The 25925-nt window shown below is 55.7% G+C and overlaps 4 protein-coding genes across 6 annotated transcripts; 1 reads left to right on the top strand and 3 right to left on the bottom strand.

The window, feature by feature from the left end:
* Positions 1-390: 390 nt before the first annotated feature.
* Positions 391-12814, bottom strand: Nelfb (negative elongation factor complex member B). Its single transcript, XM_027941230.2, has 13 exons — positions 12550-12814; positions 12289-12452; positions 12052-12151; positions 11462-11692; positions 7369-7554; positions 6417-6529; positions 5549-5651; positions 5259-5354; positions 4281-4423; positions 4081-4187; positions 1585-1726; positions 1211-1319; positions 391-1076 (listed from the first exon to the last, which is right to left on the bottom strand). The coding sequence occupies exons 1-13, from the start codon at positions 12649-12651 to the stop codon at positions 930-932; spliced, it is 1743 nt and encodes a 580-aa protein (XP_027797031.1). The 5' UTR covers positions 12652-12814; the 3' UTR covers positions 391-929.
* A 2021-nt stretch (positions 12815-14835) lies between these two features.
* Positions 14836-16768, bottom strand: Stpg3 (sperm-tail PG-rich repeat containing 3). 3 transcript variants are annotated; one of them, XM_027941271.2, is made up of 6 exons: positions 16586-16768; positions 16364-16503; positions 16115-16249; positions 15917-16005; positions 15392-15662; positions 15067-15284 (listed from the first exon to the last, which is right to left on the bottom strand). In XM_027941271.2, exons 1-6 carry the CDS (start codon positions 16690-16692, stop codon positions 15151-15153), a joined length of 876 nt encoding a protein of 291 aa, XP_027797072.2. In that variant the 5' UTR covers positions 16693-16768; the 3' UTR covers positions 15067-15150. The 3 variants fall into 3 exon arrangements, with proteins under 3 accessions (XP_071456580.1, XP_027797072.2, XP_027797081.2); XM_027941280.2 differs by having other exon boundaries at positions 15917-16140; XM_071600479.1 differs by having other exon boundaries at positions 14836-15662; positions 15917-16249; positions 16364-16586.
* A 1747-nt stretch (positions 16769-18515) lies between these two features.
* On the top strand, positions 18516-23312 carry Cimip2a (ciliary microtubule inner protein 2A). The gene is made up of 7 exons (XM_027941259.3): positions 18516-18571; positions 21031-21245; positions 21334-21590; positions 21681-21807; positions 22118-22212; positions 22681-22798; positions 23143-23312. Exons 1-7 carry the CDS (start codon positions 18516-18518, stop codon positions 23226-23228), a joined length of 954 nt encoding a protein of 317 aa, XP_027797060.2. The 3' UTR covers positions 23229-23312.
* Positions 23221-25610, bottom strand: Tubb4b (tubulin beta 4B class IVb). The gene is made up of 4 exons (XM_027941247.2): positions 25485-25610; positions 25058-25166; positions 24877-24987; positions 23221-24430 (listed from the first exon to the last, which is right to left on the bottom strand). The coding sequence occupies exons 1-4, from the start codon at positions 25539-25541 to the stop codon at positions 23370-23372; spliced, it is 1338 nt and encodes a 445-aa protein (XP_027797048.1). The 5' UTR covers positions 25542-25610; the 3' UTR covers positions 23221-23369.
* Positions 25611-25925: the final 315 nt, after the last annotated feature.

The following is a 25925-nucleotide window of genomic DNA, read 5'->3' as shown; positions in this document are numbered from 1 at the left end:
TAGATCAGTAGCCCTGCTCCGTCATGTCTTCAAGACCAGCAATGCCCAGTGGCCAGCCTGTATACCCTAAGCCACTGCCCAGCTATATAGGCTCATCTGAAGAGAACCACCCCAGAGGTGCGCCAGTGCCCTTGGGCTTGCCCTGGCCTCGTGTCCCCCATCTGTGCAGGGAGTAAGTGGCTCATCTGGACCCACAAGACAGACACCAAGGCGCTGGTCTGTCTTAGCACCATGCAGCCTGTGAGGCCTTGAGGGGCTTCTAGCAGTCTATGCCTGGCGTTCAAGGACAGTGGCCCAAGAAGGGGACCATGGACTCACAGGAACCCCCAAGAATTCTCCTTCTCTGAACTGCACCCAACCCCCAGGGCCAGCAGAGAAAAGGCTCATCTACAGATTTACCAAAATGTCTTTTATTTACATAAGTGGAAACCTCAATGTGCACCCAATTTCCCCACATGAGGGTCAGTCAGTGCAGCTGGGCAAGAAGCAATCTTCTCCAAGGGTAAACTGAGGCAGTACACGTGGGAGGGCCTCCGTCAGTCGGATGGGCACCCTGGTACCGGTGCACCAGCGGCTCAGGCCGCTGGCCCGCTGCCATCCTGAGTGACCCTACAGACATCTGGACCCAGCACACCTGCTTTGGCCAAAACCATGTGCACTCCCTCCCCTCAGGCTCACCACACTCATGTCAGGCCAGGTGCTCGGGCTGAGAATTGCCAACACCAAAAGGCTGGCACTATGAAGCCCCAGGAAACTGTCAGGCCCCAGGGCAAGAGCAGGTGCCTCCCAGGACCAGCTCTAGGCAACAAAGAGGGAGGAAGGGTGCCCTACTGCACAGGCCCTGCAGCTCCCTCCCAAGGCCAGGAGAGCCTCTCCGATGACTGTCCCAGGAGGGGCCCACTCCTGAGCAGCCCTTTGGGTGCAGAGCCTCAGAGTCCAGCTGGAGCAGGCACGCTGGGGAGAGGCAGCTCCAGGGCGGGTGGCTCTGCAGACTGGGCTGGGCTGGGCTTCCGATGGTCCAGCTGCTCCAGCTTCTCACCCAGCTGGGAGTAGAGCTCCTTCACAGCCTCTCCACTCTGCAGACAGACCCAGGTTGTGGGACCAGCAAGAACCCGCCAGCCCCGGGGCAGTCCAGAGGAAGGCCCCAGAGACCAAGCAAAGCACGGCAGGCCAGGGCCAGCATTCCCAGATGTGGAGGTCAAGCACCCACCTGGCCCGTGGGCTCCAGGGCCTTCTGCAGAGCCTCCAGCTTGGAGGGGGCTACCCTGGGGTGCAGGTGGAGGAGAAGCCGCAGTACATGCCGATGCACATTCTCCTTCCTGGAAAAGGCCAGGGCCGGGTGGAGACGAGGGGCTGAGAGGAGGACACACTGCCTTCCTCCAAGGCTCAGCCCAACTGCAGGGGAAAAGCCCCTTCCAGCTCCTCCTGCTGCCCTGGAGACAGGATTCCCCAACTATACCTGGGCAACCCTTTGGCAAGTGCAGCCATGGTGCCCGACAGACCCACCTGCAGCCCCTCACCTGCCAGGCTTCTGTGCACACGAAAGTCTGGCTGGCCTGGCTTGCCCATGGCTGTGTGGCCTACCTAGGTGAGGCTGTGAGGAAGAAGCCATCGAAGAGGCTGCTGCAGAAATCCTCCAGGGCAAACTCGTCAGCCAGCAGCGCCAGGCTCCCAGTAAGCAGGTGGAGGAAGATATCGCTGAAGGCCAGGTCGCCGAAGGTTTCCACTGCAATCACAGCAGGTTGGCCTGCCCAGCCACCACCCACCCCTTTGCCAGGGCAGATAGTCTCTGCCCTCAGAAACCTGCCCCTGGGGCCTCCCCAGGGATTCCCAAGTACCCAGAGGTCAGAATAGGGTCCCAGGTGAGTGGGTGGTGGACGGGGGGTGGAGATGAAAACAGGGTGGCCCCTCCTGAAGGCTCTACCCAACGGTTGAGGGCTCTGGTCCGAACCAGCCCCAAGAGAGAGAAAAACCACAGCCCAACAAGGAAAAGGCAGGAAGAGCCAAAGCACAGCCTGGAGGGAGCTCTTCCAAACCACCCAGCTATTCCTCAGGAGAAAAACAAATGCTTCCAAACCCCCTTTTTGAAGCTACTAACCCCAAAGCAGAAAAGACCATGAAGCCAACTGTAGCTAAGCCTTGCCCTGCCCGAGCAGACCTTAGGGGCGCCGTGCGGCAGCAGTCCCACATAGGCAGGGTAGCCCCTGCAGCCTGGTCACGGCGTGGAGAACTGGTGCCGATGGGATGGGAACTAGATGCCACCATCCCTGAGACCTGCCAGGGCAGACCTGGCCGACACTGCCTGGACCAGTGGAGAGACATTTCAGAGAGACACAGGCACCTCAGGGGTGCCACTGTCAATGCCTAGATCTCTCCAAGCCCTAAAGCCTATGGGAGACCTGGGGGCAGGCAGGCAAGGCTCACGGCAGCACTCAGCCGCATCGACAATGCCTGCCAGATGCCACAGGAACACAGCCACCCCCAGGCATCTGACCCGAGAAGTGACAGCAAACCTGTTAAGAAGCGACCATCCTTCTTTTGTAGAGGAGCCTACAGACTGTTCAGAGTCACAGATCATGTGTCAGGGACTTCTCAGAGCTCAGAAATTCCCACAATCAGAAAATTCTAGACAACCCACGTCCATTCTGATTCATACTAAGAACAAGAGAGCTCCTCCTGAACATGATCAGAGCGGCACACCCCAGGGGCAGCAACGTGCTCCAAGAAAGACAGCCCACTGCCCGTCTCAACCCACTCCAAGTAGCCAGAACCAGGTGCGAGGAAGACAGGGTGCTGAGCACACCTGGGACGAGGCAGGTCAAGGCGACTTGTAACCATGTCCCTGGAGACCTCACAATGCCAACAAGCAGCCAGCCCTTCAGCCCCCACTGCCCCCACCATCTCTCGGGTCAGATGCCTGGGGGTAGCTGTGTTCTGCTGGAGAGGCACAGGACAGGTTCCTGGGAGCCTGCAGAGGGGCCCTCCGTACAGAACATTGGCCTGGCCCTATGAGGCTCACTGAGGACTTCTGACCCCAGAGTGGCAAGGTGGTCAGTCTGTATTGTTTTAAAACAATAAACCTGCAGCCAGAAGTCACCAAGGCCCAGTCTGAGAAGACTTAGTCAGATGGTGTCTGCACAGCCACGCCCACAGAGCTTCCTGCACACAGAAGCTGAAAGCAGGCAGCCAGCAACTGAGACACACGCCTGTGAGCCCAGGGCAGCAAGACCCAGGACTGTCACCAAGTGGGCACAGCATGCACCTCTCCAACAGGACAGTGGCCTTATTCCTACAGGCCCAGCCAGAGCCCTCCCTCTTCCTGGCTGGGTCACCTCCTCCAAGTGGTCCTGGGGGAAGTGGGCCTAAAACAGCCTTAGAGGGCACACTCCCTCTGCCCTCTGGGGACACAAGGAACCACATGCCCTTCAGAAGTTAGGATAAAATAACAGGCACAGTGGTGCACACCTGTGATCCCAGTGGCTTGGGAGGATGAGACAGGAGGATCTTGAATTCAAAGCCAGCCTCAACTAAGCAACTCAATGAGACCCTGGCTCTAAATAAAATACAAAATAGGGCTGGGGATGTGGCTCAGGGGTTGAGTGCCCCTGAGTTCAATCCCCGGCACCAAAAATAGATAAATAAAAGTATTGGGTCCACCTACAACTAAAAAAAATAAATATTTAGGGCTGGGGATGTGGCTCAAGCGGTAGTGCGCTCGCCTAGCATGCGTGCGGCCTGGGTTCAATCCTCAGCACCACATACAAACAAACATGCTGTGTCCGCCAATAACTAAAAAATAAATATTAAAAATTCTCTCTCTCTCTTTAAAAAAATAAAAAATAAATATTTAAAAATTAAAAGATAAAGGTGGCTCCTACACCCCTTTCTGTGGGAAAGATCACAAGACCCAAAACACAAGGCTAAGTAAGCAGCCTCTCACTTTCCTACTAAGATAAACTTCAGACAAGACTGAAAGTGACAACAGCTAAGGAAGGTGGGTGTGAGGGCAGGGACACAGTGGCCAGCAGCCTTCTGGGCCCCAGGAGGCCCCTGCCCAGCAGGATGCATGTCCGGACTCACCCAGCCCCGGCAGCAGGCGCAGGAGCGCGTTCTTGTTCCGCTGCTTGGTGATGTGCAGGACGTAGTACAGCCCCACCTCACAGGCCATGCGCTGCTCCTGCAGAAACCTGGGCAGATGGCGCCCAGGACCCGTCAGGCCCCTGCAGCGCTGGCCAAGCACAGCCCGCCCTGACACGCCCTGCTGGTGCCTCGGCACCTACTTGGTGAAGCTCTCGGGAAGCGTGCTGGGGTACACGACCGGGGCCTTCTCCTCAGCCGGAAGCTTCTGGTCCACGTTGAAAGTGTGGTCGTCCACCACAAAGGACATGAGCATGGGCAAGAACCTGGTGATGAGCTCCGCCTCCTGCAGGGACAAAGGCCGTGAGTCAGCAGCCCCTGGGTCCCCAGCCTGACTCTCCCCAGTGCAGACCCCCCACGAGGGCCCACACTGCACCCTTTCCTCGGGTCTGCCTGTCCCTTTCCAGGTGTTGCTTTGGGCACTGAGGGTTGAACCAGGGAGCTCTACCACTGAGCTCACACCCAGTTCTGTTTTGCTTTTTTTGGGTGGCGGGGGCACTGGGGATGGAACCCAGGGGCACTCGACCACTGAGCCACATTCCCCAGCCCTATTTTTGTATTTTATTTAGAGACAGGGTCTCACCAAATTGCTTAGCGCCTCACTTTTACTGAGGCTGGCTTTGAACTCCGATACTACTGTCTCAGCCTCCCAAGCCATGGGGATTACAGGCATGCGCCACCATGCCAGGCCCAGTTCTTTTTAGTTTTTTAGACAGGATCTCACTAAGGTGCCTAGAGCCTTGCTTAAGTTGTTGAGGCTAGCCTCAAACTCACGATCCTCCTGCCTCAGCCTCCCAAGTTGCTGGGAGGACAGGTGTGTGCAACCCACCCGGAAGGTCTGCCCACCCTTGACACTGCTCCTACTTCTGGCTTTCTGAGACTCCCATCCAGCGCTGTCTGTGGACCCCCAAACTGGCATGATTACAGCCCCTTAGGAAATGCCATGGGCCAAGTGTATATGGAGCAGCCCACCTCCCTACAGGTAGCCAGCCCTATCAAGACACCCCCAAAATCCCTGGTGTTTCTTAAAGGAAGCCCCCAGGAACACAGAGCTGGGACTGGAGGGGCCACCTCACCACGACTCGTAAGTAGCAGCAAAGCAAGGAAGCCAAATCCCATACCATCTTGGGCTCCTTGAAGACCTGGCTGTCAATCAGGTCCCAGGCCCCCTGGCCCAGGGCCAGCAGCCTAAGCAGCAGCAGGAGGTCAGGGCTGTCCTGCAGGGAAACAGTCCTTAACACAAGTCACCAAGGTTATGCTGTCCTCCGACCGCACTCAATACTCAGTGGGATCTCTCCTGTCATGCCAGGACCCTGGGACCCCGTCCAGGATCCCAACTGCCCCACTCACAGGATCAAAGCCAGCTCCACAGGTGGAGCCGTGTGTCAACACCAGGCATGCATGCACTCACCCTGGGCAGCGTCTCCTGGCTGACAAGCTCCTGCAGGTGCCTGATGGTGCTCAGAGACAGCGTGTTGATGGCAAAGGGGTCGCAGAGGATCATGGACAGGTCCCTGAGGGAGCAGTCCTCAGCATGAACTGGGGAAGCCTGGCTGTCCTGCCCCTGCCTGCTGACAGTGTGCAGACCGCTGAGGGCAGCAGGGGTTGGGCAGGGAGCTTAGGCACCACCCTGGGAGCTGCTCTCTTTCTGCATGGAGCAAGCAGATCGTACTCTGGTCCTCTCAACAAAATACACAAGGTTCGTAATTTATTCTGTTTTTTTCTTTTTTAATTTGTTTTTAACTGTACATGGACACAATATCTTTGTTTTATTGATTTACTTTTTTATAAATGTGGTGCTGAGGATCAAACCCAGGGCCTTGCATATGCTAGGCAAGCGCTCTACCACTGAGCCACAACCCCAGCCCCTGTAATTTATTCTTAATCCATTGAAAGCTCTTTCAAACTAGAGGTGAAAAGTAAAAAAAATAAAAAAGATTAAAAAAAAAAAAAAATCACAAGGGCATGTTTTGCTTCTGAAAGCCTGGCCCAGACTGAGCTCAGTCAAGAAGCCAGAGTTCTAACAGAAGGGTGACAGACTACACAGCAACCAGCCAGAGGCCACGGGGAGCCCTCAGCCTGGAGCAGGCCCCAAACTGCTGCAGACTCCAGGCCACTGGACCCCCACCCTGGCACCCTCAAGAACATGAGCCCTGCATCTGTGCAGAGACGAAGGTGTCTGCTGCCTAAACTCCTCCCACACGATCCCGTCCTAAGCCATGGGCTCAGGGGCCTGGCATGGCTCCAGCTAGCAAGAGTGGGAACACAGGATGCCTTACCCCAGGACTTGCTCCTGCCCTTTCTTCACTCCATCAAGAAACCCCTGCAGCTCCCGGGCTCTCTTGCTGTCTACAAACCGCTCTCGGATACAGGCATCCAGACACCAGGTGAACTGCAGGCAGAAGGGGCATCAGCAGGGCAGGACTGGACCCTCCCACAGCCAGAGGCAAGGCCTGAGACAGCTGCAGCCCTTTGCCTCCCTCAGACATAGCATTGCCTGAGGAGCTGAGACCAGAGGCAGAGGCAGACACAGGCCACAGACCCAAGCCTCACCCCAAGACCTAGGGGCCACAGGAGAGGGTGGGAAGATGCCCAGAGACAGAAAGCACCACAGAGCCCTCCTGGAGGACAAGGGACTTGCAGGAAGCAGGGAGTGTTCTTCCTGGGGACAAAAGCAGCAAGCCCCAGAACAGTGCAAGGAAGTGACCTGTCTTCTCCGTGAACCTCCCTGGTGTGCATCAGGCACTGTAGCACTCAGAGCAGTGAGAGGCTCAGATAAGGACACCAAAGGTCCCTGGGAAATGGTCCCAGTGCTGCCATGCCTGGGCTCGGAGACACAGGGCAGATGAAACCCCCTTCCTGGAACACCCTGGTACTTGCCAGTGAGAAGCCCCGTGGGCTGGGGGCTGGGAAGGGCCAGAGGCCAGCTGATGAGACAGAGGAACGGGGCACTGGTACAAGGTAGCCGGGGGGCGTGCACCCAGCTGCAGCAGAGATAGGCTAAAGGGCAGTGAGGCACCAAGACACCCAGGTCTCTGGCTCAGGCACATGGAGGATGCCACCCTCCCTAGTGGGGTGTGCAGAGATGCCAGCACACAGCTGGCAGCTGAATGGACGGACGGCTCAAGACATGAGCTTGGCACGGGTTGATGCCTGACTGGTTCCTAGAACACTGCATGCCAGGGAAGCAGCAGGGGAGGACCCCTGAAGAAGTGACCACGGAGGCCGCACCTTGTGGCAGGGGTCCACTGTGCAGATATCACCCACATCCAGATCATGCAGGGACATGAGCAGCTCGGCCCGCAGTGTGCAGTAGTGCACGTTCCTGGTTCGCAGGAAGAGCGTGCGCAGGAACTGGAGCACCATGTCGTACAGCTTCACGTTCTTCCCCACCATCTGCGTCAGCTTCTGCACCACCTGGCAGGAGAGACAGGCCACTGTGCCCAGAACACCGCCCACCCACCCTACACCCAGCCACCACACAGGTGGCCGAGTCCTGGGACAGCAACACTCCCTCCAGAGTGTCCTTTCTGGGCAGCTGGTGTCAGACACTGACTCTTCTCAGGTGAAATGCCGCCACTCTGTCAGAGGTGGCAGGCTGTTACTTAGGATGGTGAGCCCACACCAGTCCCCATGGTTCCCTGAGAGGTCACAAGCCTATGACCTCAAGTACTTGCCTACCCGGTCAAGAGGGGCCAGGCAAGAGGCAGCACTGAGTGACATCCCAGAAGAACTCCACTGTGGGAAGACGCAGATGGCCCTGCTGCCTTAGGGCCTACACTCAAGGCCTGCAAGGCTGGCTGCCTGCTCCTCCAGGCTGTCCACCCAGCCCACATGGCTCCTGTCTCCCTGTCTTCAACTGCAGCTGGAGGCTGTGTGACCTCGTCCCACCACCAGCATCCAGGGCCACAAAGCACAGGCAGAGGCCCCAGGTGTACAAAACAAACAAAATCCAATTCCCCCTTCCCGCCACTGGACGGCCAAGCAGGGACATGGGCACCTAGGCCCCTGGCACAGATAAGCCACTTCATTCCTCCTCAGGACAGCACTGGGGACCCCACTGTGCCGCCTCAGCCACCACAGAGCTCTGCTCAGCTGCTCCCTGGACGTGGCTCACTGGAACGAGGAAGGACCACAGGCAACCCCTTGGCCTGAGGCTCCCTGTCACAGCACTATAAAATCACAGAGCCCCGAGAACAGACTGCGGGGAACAACAGGCCACCACCAAGTGCCACAAGACAGAGCCCCTGCCAACTTGTGCACAGACACAGATGCTGGAGAAGGGCAGAGGGGCCTGTGACAGAGTAGGCCTGTGACTACGAGTCCAGCCAGCCCTCAGCTGTGAAGTCAAAACAAAATAAACGTCCAGTATGTCAGGACTCTGAAAGGATGCCTTCAAATCAGGAGGAGAAAGTAAGCAAGTCAGGAGCCGCGCAGTCAACGCGCGATGCTGGGGAGAAGCGGAGCCAACGGCAGGCGGCCACCTAGGAGAAGCCAGGAGACCAGGAGGGAAAACGTCAGGGACAAAAGCAGCAGCAGATGGAAATGCGGCTGGCCCGCCCGCCCAGTCTGAGGGAGGCTGGGCACGGCCCGGGATCTGATGCCAAGGCCACTTCTCTCCAGGAGCACTGACACCGAGGTGACCCAGAGACAACCCACACAGAAACTGGGCCCCGAGGCAGGAACTCGTGGGGGTGGATGCAGCAGGGGACGGGGTAGTGCCCCCTTATAGGAGGGAGGGAGGGGGTGGGAGCTGCTTCTCCTGTTCCTTTCTGCTCTTCGGACACTTCCGCACTGCAACTCTCACGTGTATAAAAATGTAGCTTTTTGAAAGAAGACACTTAGGACAAAGCAAGTAAAGAAATCAGCACCCAGTCACCAGAAGGAGGGCAGGGGAGTGTGGGGCAAGCTGGGGGAGGGGGAGCACTGCTCTGACAGCAATGGAATGAGAGGTTTACAAAGGACCTAACGAGAATAAACAAGCACAAGGCAAGGGACAGAGGTCAGGGACAGCGTAAGCTACACACTCCTCCAACCCCACAGCTGCCGGTCCATGTGGCCAAGAGCCTTGAAGTCCCACTGGAGCTACAGGCCACACTCATGGCTTTGGCACTTGAACTGTGGCAACTGAGGATGTGCTGAGGGCATGAAAGACCCACCAGATTTTAGACTCAGTGACCCCAAAATAAACATAGCTCAATGACAACACAGCTCAATGACAATCATTGACATTCAGTTACACACTGAAAGTAACTTTTTTTAACACATTAGTTTAAAAAGAAGATTAAGTTGATAGTAAACTGATGAGGCCCAAGGATGAAGGCCTGCAATCCCAGCAACGTGGGAGGCTGGCAGGAGGGAGGACCAAGCTTCAGGTCAGCCTGGTCAATGTAATAAGACTATCTCAAAACAAATAATAAAAAGAGCTGGGGGTGTAGCTCAGTGGTAGAGCACCCCAGTTTCAATCCCCACACCACAAAAATAAAATGAGTAGATCTTGTCTATATTTTCTTCATTAACCTGGGATGACTTAAATAATGTTTTATGTTTCTACTAAATGCCTGTAATCCCAGCAGCTCGGGAGGCTGAGACAGGAGGATCACGAGTTCAAAGCCAGACTTAGCAAAAACGAGGCACTAAGCAACTGAGTGAGGCCCTGTCTCTAAATAAAATACAAAATAGGACTGGGGATGTAGCTCAGTGGTTGAGTGCCCAAGTTCAATCCGTGGTACCGCCCCAGCCAAAAAAAAAGAAAGAAATCAAGCTGGGCATGGTTGTTTATGCCTGTGATTCAGGAACTTGGGAGGCTGAGGAAAAAGAACCACAGGTTCAAGGACAGCCTCAGCAACTTAGCGAGTCCCTAAACAATTTAGAGACCCTGTCTCAAAATTTTAAAAAAGAGCTGAGATGTGGCTCAGTAGTTAAGTGATCCTGGGTTCAATCCCTGGTACCAGAAAAAAAAAAAAAAGAAGAAAAAGATAAATTTAACTAAAAAAATCCCAGTATAAAAAAACAGATATAAGTTATTGTTAAAAAAAAAAAAAAAATTGGGCTGGGGATGTGGCTCAAGCGGTAGCACGCTCGCCTGGCATGCGTGCGGCCCGGGTTCGATCCTCAGCACCACATACAAACAAAGATGTTGTGTCCGCCGAAAACTAAAAAATAAATATTTAAAAAAAAAAAAAAAAAATTATAGTCCTGGGGATTGATCCCAGGGCTTCATGCATGCTAGACAAATGTTCTACCACTGAACTACATCCCCAGCCCAGTTATTGCAAATCTGAGTTCAGGTATAACATCAGCATTACTAATAGATGGAAACTTAAGTTCACTATTTAAGAATTCAGGGCTACGACTGTAGCTCAGTGGTAGAGCACCCACCTTGCACATGTGAGGCACTAGGTTCGATCCTCAGCACCAATTAAAAATAAATAAAGACACTGTGTCCATCTACAACAAAAAAATATCAAAAAAAAAAAAAATTCAGCCATGGGAGCTAGGGTAGTGGCTCAATGGTAGAGCACTTGACTTGCACGTGTGAGGCACTGGGTTCGGTTCTCAGCACCACATATAAATAAATAAAATAAAAATCCATTGACAACTAAAAAATATATATTTTTTTAATATTGTATTTATTTATTTTTTTTAAATTTTCGGTGGACACAACATCTTTGTTTGTATGTGGTGCTGAGGAGGATCGAACCTGAGCCGCACGCATGCCAGGCGAGCGCGCTACCGCTTGAGCCACATCCCCAGCCCGACAACTAAAAAATATTAAAAAAAAAAAAAAAGTAGTAGTAGTAGTAGAAGAATTCAACCACATTAACAAACTAAAGATTTAAAAATTTAGCTGGTAAGGATTGTGGCTCAGTGGTAGAGCACTTGCCTAGCAAGTGTGAGGCCCTGGGTTTGATCCTCAGCACCACGTATAAATAAGTAAATAAAATAAAGGTATGTGTCCAACTACAACTAAAAAAATAAATATTAAAAAAAAAAGTTTAGCTGTTAGACCCTATCCCAAAACAAAAATAATTAATTTATTTTAAAGGGGCTGAAAGTATAGCTTAGTGGTTAAGTGCCCCTGGGTTCAATCACCTTTACCAAAAAAAAAAAAAACTTAAGGGCCAAGCAGAAGCTTTCTGGAAGTGGGGTGGGGCTGTCACTTTTCATTAAAGGCCTGTCTGTAGGCATTAACTTTGTTCCCATATAATCTCACTAAAAAGTAAAATGTACACAAACACACAACCAATCAACCTTTCAGGCCACACATTCCAAGAACAAACCCACACACTCAAAGCTCTGTGCATGCCCTGCCTCCCCTCACCTCGCCCTGGCGTCTGGTCTTGGGGGAAGGACTAAAGAAGTTGTGCAGGACAGACAGCTCAGTGCTGAAGAGTGCACTCTCCTTCTCCAGGATATACTGTTTCAGCAGTGGGGAGACTTCATCCCCAAAGAGTGCCTGGTTGTCCTGCCAGATCTGCCGCTTCACCTCCACAGCACAGGCTCGGTACAGTTCCTTGTCAGCCATCACCAGCTTCAGCTTCTTCTCAGGAACCTAAAGGACAAACACAAGCCCTGTACCCTCCTGCGAGTGGCACCTGTGTCCTCCAGGTCCCCCTCATGAAAACCACATTGGCCCAGCCCCATCCCAGGGTCCCTATAGGTGCAGGCAAACATACTGAACATCCACAGCTCTCTCTCATAACGACTTGAGATCCAAGTTTTGGTCTGCATGTGGCCCACTTGAGAGAAGCTGACTCAGGCAAGCTGCTCATCAAAACTCCCCAGAGCTAAGTAGCTACCTGCACCAAGCTGAGTCTGACTTCCATCAACCAAGGGCATGCAGGTAAGCTGGTCAAGCTGTACCTCATGGCACACTGGTCTCCCGGGAAGGGGTAGCACCAGAGCTCTCACCTTGGGCAGATGCTTCATGACACACATCACCACTGGCTGCAGAGATGGCATCTTGACCAGAGAAAAGCTCTTCTCTAGAAGATCTTCCAGCTTCTTGTACCTGCAAAGACTTGCACAACTGAGGGAGTGGGTCTCACATGCAGGAGGCGCGATGGGGTGGGGGTGCTCCTCACACATAGTCCTAAAGGGACCATAAAAGTTGCCCAGTCGATTCCGAGGCTGCAAGCGCGGACCGACCTTTCCTCGGCCTTCCCCTCCGAAGCGATGGCTGACACTCGCTCCAGCAGCTTGTCCCGCAGCTCATCAAACACCGACTGGTGGAACTCCAGCCGCGGCGTCCCGTGCAGGTCCAAGAAAGGAAGGGCCGACTGCAGGGAGGGTAGCAGCACGCCATTCTCGGTCTGCGGAAGCAGAGTGCAGCGCGGTGAATTCTGCCGACCGTCCCCGCCCTTCCACCCCGGGCGGCCGCGGAGAGCAGCACCCGCCCGACCCGCACACCTGGAACTGCTCGATGGCCTTGAGCGGCTCGGTGCAGTTGGTCAGGGTCTCCTTTAGGTCCTCGCCGTTGGCCACGCCCAGGTCCTGCAGCCCCGCGAACATGGCCGAGGCCCCCGCCGTCGCCCGGCTCGGGGCCCCATCCCCGCACCGCTCCCCCGGCGCCGCCGCGGACGCCCCCGAAGCGCGCTCCCCCGGGCCTCGGGGGCCGCCGGAGCCGCGCTCCCCCGCCGCCTCCAGTTCGGCCAGGTCGCGCCCGCAGCGCGGCTCCGCACGGCCCGCACCGCCCACTTCCGCCCCGCACGGCCGGGGTCCGACAGCTAAACCGCTCCGGGAAAACGCCGCGGCGCCCGCACTCAGGTTCCGGGCATCTACGCGCCACCTCCACAAGAGACTGAGGGACGGCACGCGAGGGGCGGTGCCCGGCCCGGGCTAGGGGCGTGGCCCCGCCCACGCACGCACGTTCCGCCCCGCTGCCGCAGTCCGCCACGGGCCTGGTGGTCCTCTAACCCGAAGCCACGTGCCTTGCGCGCAACTGCTGTCGGCTTGTGGATTTCAGAACCGACATTTTTCGAGGCAAATCTTATTTTTATAGTCACGAACAACTCTTGCTGATCTCACAGGAGCCTCTTGACTTTACGAATATTTTTGCTTGAGGAAGTGACGCATCTCTCTCGGTCCTAGAAGCTCCCTGCCTGGGTCGCGCCAGGTGCAGCACAAGTGTAGGACATAGTGTATGACTTTCAAGCTCCCTGAAATTTGACTTCCTCCAGGCAAAACGGGAACGAAGCCCACACTACAAACTTGCTGCATACGAAAATCTAAACGTGCCTCCAGTCGTGCCCAGGGTCCCTAGCAGAGATCTGGGAGCACAGTGAGAACACAAGCCACGTACACCATGTTAGATTCTAATTACTGGGCTAATGTGGTTAACCCTCTTTGAACTTTGAATCAGAACCCAGGTTCACAGTGTCCCTTGTCCGTTGCAGAACACGAAGCTCATCCTGGCTGGTAGTCTCCCTGCTGCTAAGTTTGTAGGTACATGTACCCAGCATTGTACCCCAGCTCTCAGCCCTCCACCCCACCACCATGTCCTCCCCGAGTTCTGACACACCAAACACTACTCCCTTTACATGTGCCTGTGCTGCTAATGGTTGTTCTACTAGAAATTTGGCCTTCTGACTAACCTGGCATTGGTGCAGTAATCCCAGCAGCTCAGGAGGCTGAGGCAGGAAAATTGCAAGTTCAAAGCCAGCATCAGCAACTTAGCAAGAAGCTGTCTCAAATTAAAAAAAAAAAAAAGCGGGAGGAGGGTGGTGGAGCTGGGGATGTGGTTCAGTGGTTGAGCACCCCTAGGTTCAATCCCTAGTACCCCCCCCAAAAAAAAAATCTTCCTACTGCTCAGCAAATATTTTTTCATACTTGAAAGCCCTTTCCTCCATGCTTCCTCCAGGAAGTTCTCCTCCCTCATCCCAACTGGAGGGGAATACTACATTCTTCCAGCTGTTACCACATCAGGCTTTGGATCCTGGGGGTGCCTGGTGGTTCAGCCCTAAGCAGGAGTCCTGTTCCCCTCTGGGGCAGAGCTTCCAAGGTCAGGGCTCCCACAGCTCTATCACTGTTGCTGGCCAAGTTGGTCAGCCCAGGGCCCAGAGCACTGGGGATTGACTTCCAGCTGGCATAGGCATGGAGGTGCTGGGAACTCAGACTCCCAGGGCTAGGGTTTCCTCTCTGCAAAAGAGGGTGGTGCTGCCCTCAAGGAACCAGCCAGGAGCAGCTAGGGCAAATGGTTTGCAGGGCTGAGTTCTGGGCCTGGTTGGGGGAAGGGCAACTGCAGAGAGGATACTAGAACAAGAGTCTCCTTCTGGGAGGAGGGCAGGCCAGTGGTGATGAGGGGATAACAGCAGGCTGCTGCTTCCTGCAAGGGCAGGGACCTAAGGAGTAAAGTCCCAGGAGTCCATTGGCTATGGCCTTGGCCTGAATGTCCTTAGATCAAGGACAGGTAAGCAAGCCCAGTTGGGTCTTCAGGTCAAGCTGGTCCTCTGGGCCCTCCCTGCTGGCTTGCCGCGCTAACCCCACCTCAAGATGGCAGCTCAGGGAACCCCAACAGTTAGCTCCTCACCTCAGCAAGTAGCCCGACTCTTAGGTAGACTGGCAGCTGGACCAATCCCCTGGGTGTCATGACCGGGTGGGGAATTCTGCCAGAAGTTAAGGGTTAATCCCAGGATGCTACCCTAGAGTACCCTAGAAAAGGGAGCTCTCTGAAAGAATGGCCAAAGGAAACCCCTGGACAGGGAAAGCCACAAAGGGCAGGGAAGCAACAGGCTTCTTCAGGACAACCCACTGGGCAATGCCAGACAGACAGACACACACAATGGAGTGTGGGAGAACAACTGCATCTCAGTACAGCAGGGGATGGGCAGGTGGGGGTCTGGGCTGGGCTCTCCTTGTCACAGCCCACAGAGGGTCTGCTGGTCAGAAAGGGAATCAGTGGTGCCTAGAGAGTCAGAAGACCAAGCCCCAGGCCCCAAGTTCCAGGAGGAGGCTCCAAGGGAGACCAGCATTCCACTAAATAACAAGCCAAGCCAGCAGGGCCCAGCAGGCTTAGAGCGTGCAGAACGGGCCTGTGTCGTGGCGCTTGGGTCTTCGCACACCCTGTATGACCACTCCAGGCGCAGAGGGGAAGCGTGAATTGTAGCAGTCCTCCACATAGTAGGCAGCCGGGCCCGGGGTTTGGGCTGTAAAGAGAGAGGGCTGGGAGACCACCAAGAGCAGCAGCCAGCCCCTGGGCCCTCGTCCTCAGCCCTCCACAGCACCCCGCCTCAATGAACCCAAGTCTCCTTACAGGAACTGAACCAGGAGGCAAAGGCAGGTGAGCGCGGGTTCTGCAGACGGTACTCGGGAAGGATGTCGTAGGTGTTGGGGCTGGGGAGCTTCTCAGCCGGAGCCTGCACAGAAGCCTGGGGCGGGAGATGGGCACGAGGGCCCCTGCCCCGGAGCAGGCCTGGGCGGGCAAGGCCCGAAAGAGTCTTGGAAATGCTTCGGCGACGGCCTCCGAAGCTGAAGGCCGGGAAGGAAGTTCGGCTGAGCGGCCCATAATCGGCGGGAGATGGCCACTGGAAGGAGGCAGGAGGCCAGAGCTGCAGGGCCCTAGCCTGCAAGCTGCCCTGCTGCTTCCCCAACCTGGTCAGGCCACGCGGCCCTCGCGCCCCGCCCGCGGGGCCCTGCGCACCACCTGGCCCCGCCCACCAGGCTCGCCGGCCCCTCCCCACCACCTAGGCGCAGGGTGACTCATCCCCACCCCGCTGGCTGGCCGTCCCCGCCCACTCCACTGCTAGTCCCCCGCTGCACCTGCGAGCGCGCTCCGCACCTTTTGCTCTCGGTTAAAGTCGGCCTTCTGCGTGAACGGGCTTTCGTTCTGAAGCCACACGGTCTGCCACGCCCTGCGGCCGCCGCCCTCTGTGGTGGAGTAATCGTCGGTGGGCGCTTCAGGGAGGGACGCACCCATTCCCAGGCTGGGAATCCCAGGAGCTGGCTGCGGGGAGCCAGGAAGGAAGGGGACACGCACCTCGGCCCGGGTGCTTGCAGCCAATGCTGTAGTGGGGGTGAGGGGAAGATTCTCGCACCGACGCGTTGGGCACCTCGTACTTGGTGGGGCCGGGGACGTCCAGGTCGATAAGGATCGGGGGGCGTCGCTCTAGCACTGGCAGCAGGAAGCAAGCTCTGGGCCTGGGTTTCTCCCAGTAGTCTGCTCCCTGCCCCTTAGTTTCCAGACCATCTTGGGGGCGGGGGTAGTTTAGCCAGAGCCCTCACTCACGCAGCTCCTTCAGGGTCCCGGAGCAGATAGGGTGGCACGTCTTGGGGGTGCATGTTCCTAGCCTGAGGCCGGCTGAGGCTCCCTTCCTCTTTGGCAGCCACATCTCATCCCCGCTTCTCAACACCACAGTAGCCTCAGGCCTGCAAGAAAACCGGCAACCACTGTTCACTCAGCCCACTGGCTGTGCCCAGTTCCCCACCTGGTAACGCCCCCTGATATTACTGGGTGGGACATAGAGGCTTCTGACTAAGGGGGCCATGAGTCCAGTGTTTGCCCCCATTGATGTAGAAATTTGCCAGGAATTTCACAGCCTTCTGGTCAAAATTCATCCTCCATACAGAGCTGTCTTCCTGAGGGCACTCCCAGGCTTTATGACTTCATTAGCCATCAAGGGGCCCCCTCTGTTGCCAGGAGCTCCTTGGGGAGGGAGCATTGTCCAACCCAGTAGAAGCTGCCCCAGGGGCCCCACCCGTAAGAGGCCCCTCCCCCAACCTGCTGAGTCAAGGGTGGGGGAGGGGCTGTCTGTCAAGAAGATCCCTAACCTTCCCCAGGGCTCCAGCGTCGGCCTCCTATACCACCCTCCCCACTTCTTGCCCCAACCCTTTCTCCTTTCCTGTACTTTGGGGCCTCCTGGGGGCTGGGCCCCACTTGAACAGGGTTTCTGGGAGGTTTGAGTCCCAGGCTGATAGTGACTGTTCACCAAGTCCTGCAGGTTACCAGGTGTTGGGGCCAGCCAGAGGAAGAAGGGCAGAGGGAGGGGTCCAGGAAGGCTGCCTGGAGGAGGAGGAGGAGGAGCTGCTGCCCTGCTTCCCCTGTAGGGCCAAGTGAAAACCTGTCTTCTGGGGACACAAGGGCCAGCAGGGGCCTGGAGCTGTAGGTTCCCAGGTGAACTGAGCTGCCCAATCAAGCTGCAAGCAGTAATGATCCTGAGGGAGCAAGTGTGCACTTAGGAACCGGAACCCTTACCCATAGCCTCTGGTGCTGACGGGCCGGCCAACCCCAGCCCTGACCTCCACTCTAAACAGCAGGTTGGGGATGTAGCTCAGTGGTAGAGCACTTGCCCAGCATATGCAAGGCCCCTGGGCTCAATCCCAGGTACAGAAGAAAAAAAAAAAAGAAATCTCCGCGTCTCCAGTCCCTCCTACCCAGCACTGCCTCTGCCTGGCACTCTGGAGGATGGGCGGATGCATGTTGAGATGGGCAAGGGTTCCACCTGCTAGGCCTTGGGCTGCCTTCCGTGTTGTGTGTACTTTGATCGTGTGCTGTGTAGTGTGCTGGGGAAGCCCTGTGTTGCTGCTTAGGCCATGAATGGCAATGCACACACCTCTGGCTGAGCGGTCAGAGCACTTCCTCAGGGTAGCTTGCAGGGTCTTGTTCCAGCTTGACCTGTATTAGCCAATTGTACTCCAGAAGGTGTCTCCTAGCAGTGAGGCTTAGATGCTGCCTTCTCAGCATTTGATCAGCATTTACTTGATTCGGTGGACTTCTCTGCTACACTCTGGCACTCGGTTGTTGACTGGGCTTTTCTGGACATGTTCACAGTATGTTTGTACTGTAACCTTGGGGGTAGATCACTCAGGGTGCATATTTTCCAGTTTGTAGTGTGGCTTGTTATATTGTTTGTGCTATTTTTTGACAGAAGGGATACTACTAATTTTTTTCTATATGATGGTTAGAAAGTTCTTCCTGTACCTAATTTTTAAAAAATCAGGATTTGTTCAAAGTGGAAAATAATGTGCAGCTCCAGCAGAAAGAATCCAAAGACAGCCCCACACAGCTGTCCAGGTGGGACCCCCAGACTCAAAGCTGACCTCCTCAGGGAGAAGGACTGGGGTTTAAAAAAAAAAAAACCCTAAGGTGGGGGCAGGTGACCTGGAGGGGAGGTCCCTTTGGGGTTGCCAGAGTCCAGTCCCCTCCCAGTCTGTTTTCAGAGCACTGAAGTAGGAGGAGTCTTTGCAAGACCCCCTGCCTTGCCAATACAGCTTCCTAGACTGGTGCCTGGGAGCACTCACAGGGTTAACAGGTGGCCTGACCAAGAGGGAGCCCAACAGTGCTGGCCCCTTCACAATGGTTGCCAGGTGACTGGACTCCTCTCAGGGAAGAGAGCCAGATGCAGAAGGAGCTGAGCCAGCAAGGGCGGAGTTGAGGCAAAATGACAGCTACCCAGAAACACAACCTCTTCACACCAGAACCTCACTATATCCCTGGGTAAGAACTACCTCAAGCTCCAGAGGGAGGCTGGGGTCAGAGCAGGATGCAGCAGCAGGGCCTGGCCTCCAGGGTGTTGAAAGTCAACGTTGCAGGGACCAAAGACCAGGGTGGGGCTAGGGGTATAGCTCAGTTGGTAGAGTGCTTGCTTCGCACGCACAGGCTCTGGGTTCAATCCCTAGCACCACAAAAAAGAAAAAAGACAGACAGACCAGGGTGACCAGGGAGCCAGAACTGAGGCCCAGCCAGAGGGCTGAAGAACACTGGGGCAGGAAAGCTCTGGGTGGGGCTGAAGAGGAGGGCTCAGGCCTCACCCTTCCCTGCTGGCCTTGGTCCCGAATGCCATACCAGGTGGCCAGCATGTCCATCAGGAGCAAAATCTGGGGCAACCAAACAGCTGGTAGAGATTGGCTAAGTAAGTGCCAGACGCTCCTCCATAAAGCTCCCGATTTAGAGATGAGATAAGCCTGAGCCAATTTGCCTCATTAGGTAACCTCCTCAAGTCAAAAATAAAAATCCTAGCCTATAATCCCTGAGACTTGGGAGGCTGAGGCAGGAGGATCCCAAGTTCAAGGTCAGCCTCAGCAACTCAGTGAGACCCTCAGCAGTTTATCAAGATTTTGTCTCAAAAAATAGAAAAGGAGCCAGGTGTAGTGGTGCAATGTGATCCCAACAAATTGGGAGGCTGAGGCAGGAGGATCATAAGTTGAAGACCAACCTCAGCAACTTAACCCTAAATTTAGACTTAGTGAGACCCTGTCTTAAAGAAGAAAAAGGCTGAGGATTTAGTTCAGTAGTAAAGCAACCCTGAGGGTTCAATCCCCAGTACAAATAAGTAAATAAATGAAGACTGGGGATGTATGTAACTCAATGGTAGAACCCCACCAGGTTCAATCCCCTGTACCCAAAATATAAAAATAAAAATCCTTTCGCCAGGCACAGTGGTGCACACCTATACTCTCAGCTATTCAAAGACTGAGGCAGAAGGATGGCACATCCCAGGCCATCCACTTGACAACTTAGCAAGATCCTAGCTCAAAATAAAACAAAGGGCTGGGCTGGGGCTCAGCAGCAGAGGCTTGCCTAGCATGCGTGAGGCCCTGGATTCCATCCCCAGCACCACAGAGTAATAAAAATCAAGCAGCCCTCTCTGGAATACACACACCCATGCACATGCACACAGATGCACACCTAGGGGAGAGACTAAGGGGCCTGGGCCACCTCTTAACAATGGTCACTGCTGGGACAGGTAAGGCAGCTGGCACAGAGGCATACACTGGCCTTGCCACCTTTTCAACCACTTGGCCTGTGTTAACCTTGGCAGCTTCTAAAAAGACATGGGGTACAAGCATGCCAGGGGTGCACCTAGCATGCTTGACACATTGAAGCTCTGGGTTCATCCCCAGCCCCACAGAAGGGGAGGGTAAAGAAGGGCTGGGGCTGGGGCTCAGTGGTAGAGCCCTTGCCTAGCACATGTGGGGCACTGGGCTTGATCCTCAGCACCAATACAAATAAACAAATACAATAAAGGCATGCTGTCCATCTACAACTACAAAAATTTTTTTAAAAAAGGAGGAGTAAAGCTAATTCAACCAAGATGATGGTGTTTGCCTATAGTCCCAGCTATTTGTAAAGCTGAGGGTGGGGGGGTCACTTGAGCCAGTTCAAGGCCATCCTGGGCAGCATAGTGAAACCCTGTCTCAGGGGGAAAAAAAAAATCACTCCTTGGGTTATCACACAGGCCTCTGGCAGGACTGAGCACCTAGATTCCCCCTGAGGCTAAAGGACTTTTCCCCTTCAAAGTCCTGGCCATAACTTTGTGCGGGGACCAGCTGGGGTATAATGGACTTCCTTCTGCCTGGGCTCTGTGCTGGGACAAGTCACCATCCCTCAACTTGCTCCTGCAAGACGAAGCTCTCCAATTCCCTTGTCTTTGACACTAGGATCAGAGAGGGGGTGGAAGATGGTAGGGCATAGGCTAGAAGACAATCTGATGGCAGTGATGACAGCAAATCTCAGCTCTGGGCCAGACACATTCTCACCATTTGAGCTTAAGAGCACCAGAACACAGCTCCCACAACCCACTTTTATTATTTATTTATTTATTTATTTTGGTACTGGGGATTGAACTCAGGGGCACTCAACCACTGAGCCACATCCCAGCCCTATTTTATATTTTATTTAAAGACAGGGTCTCACTGAGTTGCTCAGCGCCTTGCTGAGGTTGGTTTTGAACTCAACAATCCTCCTGCCTCAGCCTCCTAAGCTGTTGGAATTATAGGCGTGAGCCACCAGACCTATCCCACCACCCCCATTTCACAGGTGAGGTCAGGTAACCTGCTGCAGGTCAGGAAGCTGCTGAGTAGCAGGCAGGCTGGATCTATCTGCATCCTGATTGCAAGAACCTTGCCCAGGGATCTTCCCTTGCCAACCAGCCCTGCCTCCTTTTTCCTCTGCAGCTATGCCGGCTTCTATCCACAGCTGCGTTACCAAGTGGGGAACACCTATGGGCGCACCACAGCACAGCTGCTCACAGATCCCAGCGTGCAGAAGAGCCCCTGCTCTGTTCTCTCCCCTATATCCAAGCCCAGATTCATTGAGGACTTCAGCAAGTCTAAACCCCCCTTCATCCCCTGCAGGGACCTGAATGAGCCCTATATCCCCCACTACACTGGTGAGCTGCTGGCCCCTGCTCCCTGCCCTGCCCCTTCCTGTGCCCACCTTCCTGTCCATGTGGCTTACTAGCTGCCATGTCTGTACAGGTCTGAAGCCATACAAGAACTTTGAGATCCTGGGCCAGCTCCCACCCCAGGAGGTGGGTGCACAAGGGTCTCCAGAGAACATATCCAGACAGGTTCTGCTGCCGGCAGGTTTCATGCCCTACCCTCCCTACCCCCCATGCCCACCTGGCAGGAAGGGGTACTCTGGACAGCTGGGACACCCAGGCCTGCTGCTGGCATATGGAAAAGATGCATGGAAGACCGCTGCCCCTGTCCCTGAGGTTCCAGGGCAGTCCCAGGTGACTGGAGACATGCTGGCATTGGACTCGCACCCCCGCCCCCAGACCCAGGTGGGAGCTGGGTGGTGATTTGCCCCTTCCCCCTTCCAGCTGTACCACTGCAGGAGGGACGAGTACCTGCCCCCACCCCGCAGGCAGGAGACTCTAGATGTAGGCAGGTTCCAGCGGCTACCCCAGTTGGACCACCCCAACCTGATCCAACGCAAGGCTATCTCAGGTGAGTGCTAGGGCCTGGGCTGGTCCCTCACTAGGTCACAGGGGTCCAGGTGAGATGGCGGGGGTGAGGGACTGAGGCTCCTGCCCTCCACCTTCCATACTCCCTAAACAGGCCAACCTGTCCTGCCTCAGCTATTTCTTTGAGCCCAGCTGCTCCCAGGAGGTGCTCCTTGACCTGCCTACACCCTCAAGACAGTCACTAATGTTTAGGAAAGGTTGACCAGCTTCCCTCACACCCCTGGGGGCAACTGGGTATACCCAGAGGAAAACCAAGGGGAGCTGGGTGGTCCCTGACAGCAGCCCACCCCCAGGCTACGCTGGCTTCATACCACGGTTCACTTGGGTGATGGGTGTTAATTACCGCGATGGAGTCACACAGGCTATGGACGAGTTCGACAAGAACCAGGTAGGAGACCAGGAGACCACCATCCAGGCCCCTCCCAGGTGCCCCACCCGCACCCAAGCTAGGCCTGCACTCCCCCTCAGCAGCCCCTCCAGAAGGGATCACAAAGCCAGGCTTCCAGAGAGGCCTGGGGAAGGGTTCTACCTGGCTCAGAGGCCCCCATCCTAACAAGGTCTGGGTCTGTCACATATTTTGACAAGGGCTAGGGAAACAGGAAGACCTATGAGCACCATCACCCTTTTCTGAGAACTAGTCCTGGGATATGGTAGCCCTTCCCTGTAGTCCCAGCAGCAGGATTGCAAATTCAAGGCCAGCTTGGGTAATTCAGCAAGACCCTGTCTCAAAATTATAAGGGCTGAAGATGGAGCTCAGTGGTAAATCCCTCCTGGTAACATGTCCCACCAGCCAGCCTTTTGCTTCCAAGGTGGGTAGTGGAGGCAGGGTTTGTCAGCACCTGTTTTGTCTGCCCAGTTCCTGTTCAGAAATCCAGTCTGTTCTTTGGGTGAGAGGTTGCCCAAGAACCACTGGCCAAACACCACCATCTACAACAGCCAGGGCCTGATCCCGTTCTATATGGGCTTCATCCCTCGTGAGTACTGCTCCCAAGAATCTACTGCTCACTTCCCTGATCCTGTCCTTGGGTGTGGCAGGGGTGGGGGTGGTGGTGATGATGGGGTTGGGAGGCCCCATGGGGCCTTGGTCCTTCATTGTTGATGCAGTCCTGCTGTCTGGCCATGTTGTCCCACCATCCTAAGCCTGGAAGGGGTTCACCAGCCCTGCTGAATTTCTGGACAGAGGTCAGCTGGCATAGGATTACCCTGGTCCTCTGGTTCCCTGGACAGGACGGGCCAAGTGAGCCCTGCAGGAGCCATGTGCAGACCTGCCCCAAGCCCTTGGCAAGCCTAAGCCAACTACAGTCTTGCTCCCTCACAGACATGCAGGACAACTATGCGCTGACCTTTGGCAACAGCACCCGCAAGGCCTACCGGAAGGAACTGGAGAGGCGAACCGCACACTGAAAATGCTTTAATGGTGATGTCTGTACAGCATGTGATGTTAGGACAGAAGGACAGCAAGTGCACAGTGAGATATGGCCTGCAGAACAGCTGAATGAATAAAGAGTCCACACTGCTTCCACGCTTTACCCGTGACAGACAGCTCTAGGCCACCTCCTCCTCAGCCTCCTCCTCAAACTCGCCCTCCTCCTCCGCCGTGGCGTCCTGGTACTGCTGGTACTCAGACACCAGGTCATTCATATTGCTCTCGGCTTCAGTGAACTCCATCTCGTCCATGCCCTCACCTGTGTACCAGTGCAGGAAGGCCTTGCGCCGGAACATGGCAGTGAACTGCTCCGAGATGCGCTTGAACAGCTCCTGGATGGCGGTGCTGTTGCCAATGAAGGTGGCAGACATTTTTAGCCCCCGGGGCGGAATGTCACAGACAGCTGTTTTCACATTGTTGGGGATCCACTCCACAAAATAGCTGCTGTTCTTGTTCTGGACATTAAGCATCTGTTCATCCACCTCCTTCATGGACATGCGGCCCCTGAACACAGCAGCCACTGTTAGGTAGCGGCCATGGCGGGGGTCGCAGGCGGCCATCATGTTCTTGGCATCAAACATCTGCTGGGTGAGCTCAGGCACCGTCAGGGCACGGTACTGCTGGCTGCCCCTGCTGGTCAGGGGGGCAAAGCCAGGCATGAAAAAGTGCAGGCGGGGAAAGGGCACCATGTTCACAGCCAGCTTCCTAAGGTCAGCATTAAGCTGTCCTGGAAAGCGCAGGCAGGTGGTGACCCCACTCATGGTGGCAGACACCAGGTGGTTAAGGTCACCATAAGTAGGTGTGGTCAGCTTTAGGGTTCTGAAGCAAATGTCATAGAGGGCTTCATTATCAATGCAATAGGTTTCGTCTGTATTTTCTACAAGCTGGTGGACTGAGAGAGTGGCATTGTAGGGCTCAACCACTGTGTCCGACACTTTAGGGGAGGGCACCACACTGAATGTGTTCATGATCCTGTCTGGGTACTCTTCCCGGATCTTGCTGATGAGGAGGGTACCCATCCCAGAACCAGTCCCCCCACCCAGGGAGTGGGTCAGCTGGAAACCCTGCAGGCAGTCACAGCTCTCTGCCTCCTTCCTCACAACATCCAGCACAGAGTCCACAAGCTCCGCGCCTTCTGTGTAGTGCCCCTTGGCCCAGTTGTTCCCAGCACCACTCTGACCTATAAAAAGAGAACAAGTTATCATACTTGCTAAGTATGTGATCACCACTGGTCTCCAACACACATACCAAATGACATGGTGAGATTATGCCCTGGAGATAAGGAAAACGAACCCAAGTAATACCACAGCGCCCGTACCACCAAAAAAATCAGGCGTCAAAGTTGAGGCAGTTTAATAAAACCCTCAGTGGGAAACCCTGGCCAATTCCCAAGGGCAGCCACACAGCTAACATGGTATGGAGATTACATCTACCCCTCCTTGCCGGAAGGCAGACAGCTGGGCCTGCCTCCAAAGCGGCTTTAGGCAGAGACTGAGTGACTCAGAGGACAAGAGGTGTCCAGGGGGCCCCAGCTATGTAATTCCAGCAGCGGTGTCCTTGGGGCAGCCCCTTAACCTTTGAGCCGCCCAGGTTAGCAAGCCGTGCCCAGCCCCCACCCTTATTTACCGAAAACGAAGTTGTCTGGCCTGAAGATCTGCCCAAAAGGGCCCGAGCGCACCGAGTCCATGGTGCCAGGCTCCAGGTCCACGAGCACAGCGCGGGGCACGTACTTGCCACCTGGCGGAAGAAGAGGGTCAGCGAGGGGAGGCCCGCGGGGTCGCAAGAGGGACTGGGGCGGGGGTCTCACCGGTGGCCTCGTTGTAGTACACATTGATGCGCTCCAACTGCAGATCGCTGTCCCCGTGGTACGTGCCGGTAGGATCGATGCCATGCTCGTCGCTGATCACCTCCCAGAACTGCAATCGATGAGGGCAGGCCGGGCAGGCGCAGGCTGAGTCACGGCGGCCGGTGCGCCGGGAAGCGGCCCCGCCCCGGATGGGTGCGGCAGGCCCTCCCCTCCCCCGCCTGCGCGCCCCGTCGCCAGGCCCACAGAGCCTCCGAGTCCACCCCCATCCCCGCTAGCCGCCCAGGTACGGGCCCGGTCCCGCGCGGGCGCTTGGGCCGCAATGCGGGGCGCCGCCCGGCCAGCGGTGCCGCCATCTTCCCCGGTCGGCCGGCTCATCTCCCTCCCCCAGGGCTCGCCCAGCCAGGTCCGCAGTATCCCGGACCCCCACCTTGGCGCCGATCTGGTTGCCGCACTGCCCGGCTTGCAGGTGCACGATCTCCCTCATGGTGGCGGCTGCGCGGGAAGCAAGAGGAACTGAAAAGCGGAAGAGCAGACGCGCAGAGTGCTACAACCGACGCTCCGCCAGTGCTTATATACCCATCGCGCCCGCCTCTACCAACCCTGGATTGGGCCCCCAGAACGAGGCCGGCAAGCGGGCTCACTTGATTGGTTATATCACCATCAATCGTGCGGCCTACGGGCTGCCTTCCCAACGACGCCCACTTGTTATTGGTCAAGAGCGGCTGCGGACCTCCCTATCACAATTCCCCCTTACCGGGCTCAACAGTGTCTAGTCCATTGGGTGTTTCAAATGATTGATTTGTCCTCCCATTGGCTGACTCTCGGAAGCTCGCCGACGCGCTGGCGCTATTGGCTGCGCTGGGTTGGC

This window comes from Marmota flaviventris, chromosome 13 (assembly GCF_047511675.1).
Source record: "Marmota flaviventris isolate mMarFla1 chromosome 13, mMarFla1.hap1, whole genome shotgun sequence".
NCBI classification, from domain to species: Eukaryota; Metazoa; Chordata; class Mammalia; order Rodentia; family Sciuridae; genus Marmota; species Marmota flaviventris.
The sequence above is the reverse complement of the archived record's forward strand: the minus strand, read 5'-3'. Positions and strand labels throughout refer to the sequence as shown.

Excerpts from the sequence above, each read along its gene's own strand:
- Nelfb (XM_027941230.2), bottom strand. The coding sequence starts at position 12,651 with ATGTTCGCGGGGCTGCAGGACCTGGGCGTGGCCAACGGCGAGGACCTA. Across the intron at positions 11,693-12,051 it reads TCATGAAGCATCTGCCCAAG|GTTCCTGAGAAGAAGCTGAA; the intron begins GTGAGAGCTCTG and ends TTTGTCCTTTAG. Across the intron at positions 6,530-7,368 it reads CAGTGGACCCCTGCCACAAG|TTCACCTGGTGTCTGGATGC; the intron begins GTGCGGCCTCCG and ends TTCTGCCTGCAG.
- Stpg3 (XM_071600479.1), bottom strand. The coding sequence starts at position 16,416 with ATGCACCCCCAAGACGTGCCACCCTATCTGCTCCGGGACCCTGAAGGA. Across the intron at positions 16,250-16,363 it reads CGGGACCCTGAAGGAGCTGC|TGCTAGAGCGACGCCCCCCG; the intron begins GTGAGTGAGGGC and ends TCCTGCTGCCAG. Across the intron at positions 15,663-15,916 it reads ACTTTAACCGAGAGCAAAAG|TGGCCATCTCCCGCCGATTA; the intron begins GTGCGGAGCGCG and ends GCCTCCTTCCAG.
- Cimip2a (XM_027941259.3), top strand. The coding sequence starts at position 18,516 with ATGACAGCTACCCAGAAACACAACCTCTTCACACCAGAACCTCACTAT. Across the intron at positions 21,591-21,680 it reads AGGTTCCAGGGCAGTCCCAG|CTGTACCACTGCAGGAGGGA; the intron begins GTGACTGGAGAC and ends TCCCCCTTCCAG. Across the intron at positions 22,213-22,680 it reads ACGAGTTCGACAAGAACCAG|TTCCTGTTCAGAAATCCAGT; the intron begins GTAGGAGACCAG and ends TTGTCTGCCCAG.
- Tubb4b (XM_027941247.2), bottom strand. The coding sequence starts at position 25,541 with ATGAGGGAGATCGTGCACCTGCAAGCCGGGCAGTGCGGCAACCAGATC. Across the intron at positions 25,167-25,484 it reads GCAACCAGATCGGCGCCAAG|TTCTGGGAGGTGATCAGCGA; the intron begins GTGGGGGTCCGG and ends CATCGATTGCAG. Across the intron at positions 24,431-24,876 it reads GCCAGACAACTTCGTTTTCG|GTCAGAGTGGTGCTGGGAAC; the intron begins GTAAATAAGGGT and ends CTCTTTTTATAG.